Source organism: Coregonus lavaretus (genome assembly GCF_964263955.1).
Source record: "Coregonus lavaretus genome assembly, contig: HAP1_SCAFFOLD_79, whole genome shotgun sequence".
In the NCBI taxonomy this organism is placed as follows: domain Eukaryota; kingdom Metazoa; phylum Chordata; class Actinopteri; order Salmoniformes; family Salmonidae; genus Coregonus; species Coregonus lavaretus.
In genome coordinates, this window is record NW_028157882.1 from 1,703,492 (window position 1) to 1,708,094 (window position 4,603).

The 4,603-nt window shown below is 42.5% G+C and overlaps 1 protein-coding gene across 1 annotated transcript in view; it reads left to right on the forward strand.

The window, feature by feature from the left end:
• Window positions 1-289: 289 nt before the first annotated feature.
• Window positions 290-4,603, forward strand: part of LOC311124729 (uncharacterized protein) — a gene marked incomplete at both ends in the record, with an annotated part of 50,138 nt that continues 45,824 nt past the window's right edge. Inside the window, 9 exons of the mRNA XM_084198832.1 lie at window positions 290-560; window positions 973-1,145; window positions 1,849-1,925; window positions 2,299-2,407; window positions 2,823-3,039; window positions 3,273-3,391; window positions 3,529-3,667; window positions 3,755-3,786; window positions 3,898-3,956. Of these exons, the coding sequence (XP_084054958.1) occupies window positions 290-560; window positions 973-1,145; window positions 1,849-1,925; window positions 2,299-2,407; window positions 2,823-3,039; window positions 3,273-3,391; window positions 3,529-3,667; window positions 3,755-3,786; window positions 3,898-3,956 (1,196 nt within the window). The remainder of the gene's footprint in view (window positions 561-972; window positions 1,146-1,848; window positions 1,926-2,298; window positions 2,408-2,822; window positions 3,040-3,272; window positions 3,392-3,528; window positions 3,668-3,754; window positions 3,787-3,897; window positions 3,957-4,603) is intronic.

The window sequence follows — 4,603 nt, forward strand, 5'->3', positions numbered from 1 at the left end:
TAGTCAGTTCTACAGTATGAAATGATACAGTCCACACATACAGTCTAGATAATTAACTAATCTCTCATGTACACTATGAGTGGTGGGGGTCAGACTGCTTCCCTACACACACACACACACACACCAACTGTAATCTATTATATGATGATATGAGAATGAGATATTGAGAGACCAGTATAAATATTCTGGTACGTCTTAACAATATTAATATATTCATGTTCTTTATTTTTTATCAGTAGTCAGTTTTTCTATTCCTTCCTCACTGTTGTCACCTTTGTTGTTTTAGAGAATGTTGGCTGTTCCAGCTCTGCTGCTGACAACTCTGGAGGAGATGAACCCACATGAGTTGAGGAGATTTCAGTCTTACCTGACAAGTGGCCAGCTGTTTGGCTTTCCTCCCATCCCAGAGAGCCAGCTGGAGAACGCTGACAGACAGGTCACAGTGGATCAGATGGTGAAGACATACGGCCCTGAGAGAGCTGTGGAGATCACACTGAGGATCCTGAGGGGGATGAAGCGGGTAGACCTAGCAGAGAAGTTAGAGACAGATCACAGAGGAGGTAACAGAACAAGAATGTACATCAATCTATACATCACAATCACAGTTCAGTGGAGGTCTAACCAGAAAGAACATTCAACTGACTTCATAATAACATTCAGCAGGCCCCTCTTTTATCATTTTTATTCATGATGTATCCAGGTGACCCCATTATGTTTAAACAGCAATCCAACATTCATTATATTACATACATACAATCACCAATACAGTAGGGAATATATCACAAACAGATTTTCTAATCATGGCTGTATATCTCTTCCTGAGCTGCCTAATCTGGAAGATGAACCAGAATGATCTGGCAGAGAAGTTAGAGAGAGATCAGAGAAGTAGGATTGTAGACAAGGACCCTAACTGTCTCTCTATCCCCCCTCCTATCTTCCCCTCTATTTCCCCTGTTTCCCCCTCTTTATCAGGTACTGCCTCAACCTCTCCCCTGCCCTTATTCCCACCGAGGCCCCGATCCGTCCTCTCCCCTGTGTGGTTACCCCCCATTAACCCCCTTGACTCCAAAGCCTCCTCCTGTGGCTCGTCTATGAACTCCTTGTTGTTAACTTCTCTTGGTATCTCAGGACAGCTCAGGTCACAGGTAAGAGGACGGTTAGAGAAATGTAGGATCACTTCTACCCTCATATGTTAAAACACCTGTACTCACTGTCATAGTCAGTTCTACAGTTCTACCCTCATATGTTAAAACACCTGTACTCACTGTCATAGTCAGTTCTACAGTTCTACCCTCATATGTTAAAACACCTGTACTCACTGTCATAGTTAGTTCTACAGTTCTACCCTCATATGTTAAAACACCTGAACTCACTGTCATAGTCAGTTCTACAGTTCTACCCTCATATGTTAAAACACCTGACCTCACTGTCATAGTCAGTTCTACACTTCTACCCTCATATGTTAAAACACCTGAACTCACTGTCATAGTCAGTTCTACAGTTCTACCCTCATATGTTAAAACACCTGAACTCACTGTCATAGTCAGTTCTACACTTCTACCCTCCCATGTTAAAACACCTGTACTCACTGTCATAGTCAGTTCTACAGTATGAAATGATACAGTCCACACATACAGTCTAGATAATTAACTAATCTCTCATGTACACTATGAGTGGTGGGGGTCAGACTGCATCCCTACACACACACACCATTAGACAAAAAGGCTGTGATTATATTTCTGTATAGCCGTGTATGACTTGTGTGTGTGTGTGTGTGTGTGTGTGTGTGTGTGTGTGTGTGTGTGTGTGTGTGTGTGTGTGTGTGTGTGTGTATGTGTGTGTGTGTAGGAGGAAGCTGCCTCTGAGATGGAAAGGAAGCCAGCAGGGGAGGAGAGTGGAGAACTCCCCAGCACCTCTTCTGGAATGTGAGTGGACATAGAGTATATTATCTATTATCTACCTGGTACAGCCAGGGCCACCCCTCAGAGTGGATATGAGTGGACATAGAGTATATTATCTATTATCTACCTGGTACAGCCAGGGCCACCCCTCAGAGTGGATATGAGTGGACATAGAGTATCTTATCTATTATCTACCTGGTACAGCCAGGGCCACCCCTCAGAGTGGATATGAGTGGACATAGAGTATCTTATCTATTATCTACCTGGTACAGCCAGGGCCACCCCTCAGAGTGGATATGAGTGAACATAGAGTATATTATCTATTATAAACTGGGTGGTTTGAGCTCTTCTTTCTCAGGTACAGCCTCAACCTCTCATCTGTCCTTATTCCCACCAGGCCCCGAACTATCTTTTCCCAGTGTGGTTACCCTCCAGGTCCTCCTCCTCCTTCCTTTCTGCCTCATCTAGGAAGTTTTTCTGGTAGCTCAGGACAGCTCAGGTCACAGGTAAGAGGACGGTTAGAGAATTTTAGGATCACTTCTACCCTCATATGTTAAAACACCTGTACTCACTGTCATAGTCAGTTCTACACTTCTACCCTCATATGTTAAAACACCTGTACTCACTGTCATAGTCAGTTATACCCTCATATGTTAAAACACCTGTACTCACTGTCATAGTCAGATCTACAGTATGAAATGATACAGTCCACACATACAGTCTAGATAATTAACTAATCTCTCATGTACACTATGAGTGGTGGGGGTCAGACTGCATCCCTACACACACATACACACACCATTAGACATAAAAGCTGTGAATATATTCCTGTACCATGTTGTGTGTATGTGGCTGTGTTCATGTTCTTTATATCAGTATCCAGTATTTCTATTCCTTCCTTATATCTTGTCACCTTTTTAGAGACCCCAAATATTGTCTGGTTCAGCTCTGCTGCTGACCACTCCAGAGGAGCTCACTGAAGAACAGCTGAATAATGACGAGCTGCTTAGCTTTCTTTACATCCCAGAGAGTCAGCTGGAGAACGCTGACATACAGGTCACAGTGGATCAGATGGAGAGATACGACTCTTTGAGAGCTATGGAGACCACAGAGACGTCCGATAGATATTACAGTAGAGGTAACACAGCAAGATGATATATCTATCATTGCACACTCAGTTCTGGGATATTGAGTGAGAGAGATTGTATTCACACAAAGATCCTGCACAGCCTGTTGACTGATTCTGAACTGACTATTACACTAACCTGTGGGTATGTTAACCAGCCAACAACACTTTAAACTCTCTCTCTCTCGCTCTCTCTCTCTCTCTCTCACTCACTCACTCACTCACTCACTCACTCACCCCTGCAGGAAAGAAAAGGAGAACAAATGAGCCACCACCCTGGCCTGTTCTCGTTTCCAGGGATAAAAAGAGTGAGGAGGATTGTGTCCCACTGACTGACGGAGCTCCGCCCATCATCAAACATAAGGTGCCCGATTGTCCCTGCCCTTCTCACTGCTGCCATGGTGGGCAACATGTTCACAATAGAACAGAAAACAGGTCAAATTTACATAGAACATTTTTCTTTTATAGAAGTATGTTTCTATTCTGTTGATTTGAATCTAGGAAACCCCAAAGCTGGAGATGGACTGTCCTCCCATCCTAGAGAGACCACTGGAGATGGCTAACAGTGTCAACACAGAGGTAGCTGTGAACACCCAGGAGAACACCCAGAGGATGGACGAGGAGTTAGGAAGAGAAAGGGGTAACAGCTAATATATTAATCTGATCAATGATGAAGTTGAAGTTGTATAGAAAAACATGATGATTGATCTATATTTGGTTCTCTTAGCTTCTCCTCTCTTCCTGGAACACCATCACATGGTAAGACCCTCATCATGAAGAGAGAAAGACTGAAAGAGAGAACATTTTAATTTAAAAACTATTCTTCACACTATTGGTTGAATTACAGTATCTATTGTTTCTACATTTTAGAGTTCTCCAGATGAATTTACACCTGAAATCCACGATCAGGACAACAGGAGAGAATACCAGTAACTTAATATATTTAATGTTTCTTATTGGTAGTTTGTATAAAAGAAGGACAATACCTTAAATCCAGGAAATCTCATTAAAATGAAATCCTTCATTGTTTGTTCTACAGGTTCCAGTGCCTCCGTTCAGGTCTGTTCCAGTGCAGTATAACAGGCCTGGTGTTTAGGATGGAGGGAGAGGGAGAGGTGCTCTATAGGACAGTCCCCTGGAACAGGAGGCTTCTAGCCCAGAGTGGCAAGAGACCTGCAGGACCCCTGTTCAAGTTGACATGCCTTAAGGGGTCTGTCTGTCAACTACACCTCCCACACTGTGAGATCTACAATAGTGAGTAATAATATTGTGAAGAATTAATTTCACTTTTCATGTTTTCTGAAAGAACATATTCTCATTATTTGCTTATTTATTTACTCATTATTATGCATTTTATTTTCTGCTATAGTCTCAGCATTGTTATGTTTGTCTTGTTGGTCAGAGAAATCTCTAAATGTTATATTTCTTTACCAGGTGGTTTACCATGTGACTTCCTGTCTGTAGCCCATGTGACTGATGAAAACATGGAGTTTATCCGTCCACATAAGATAACAGAAACGCACGTCATAATAAAGATCAGTGGATTCTCTGCTTATGGTGACGTCAAGGATGAAGA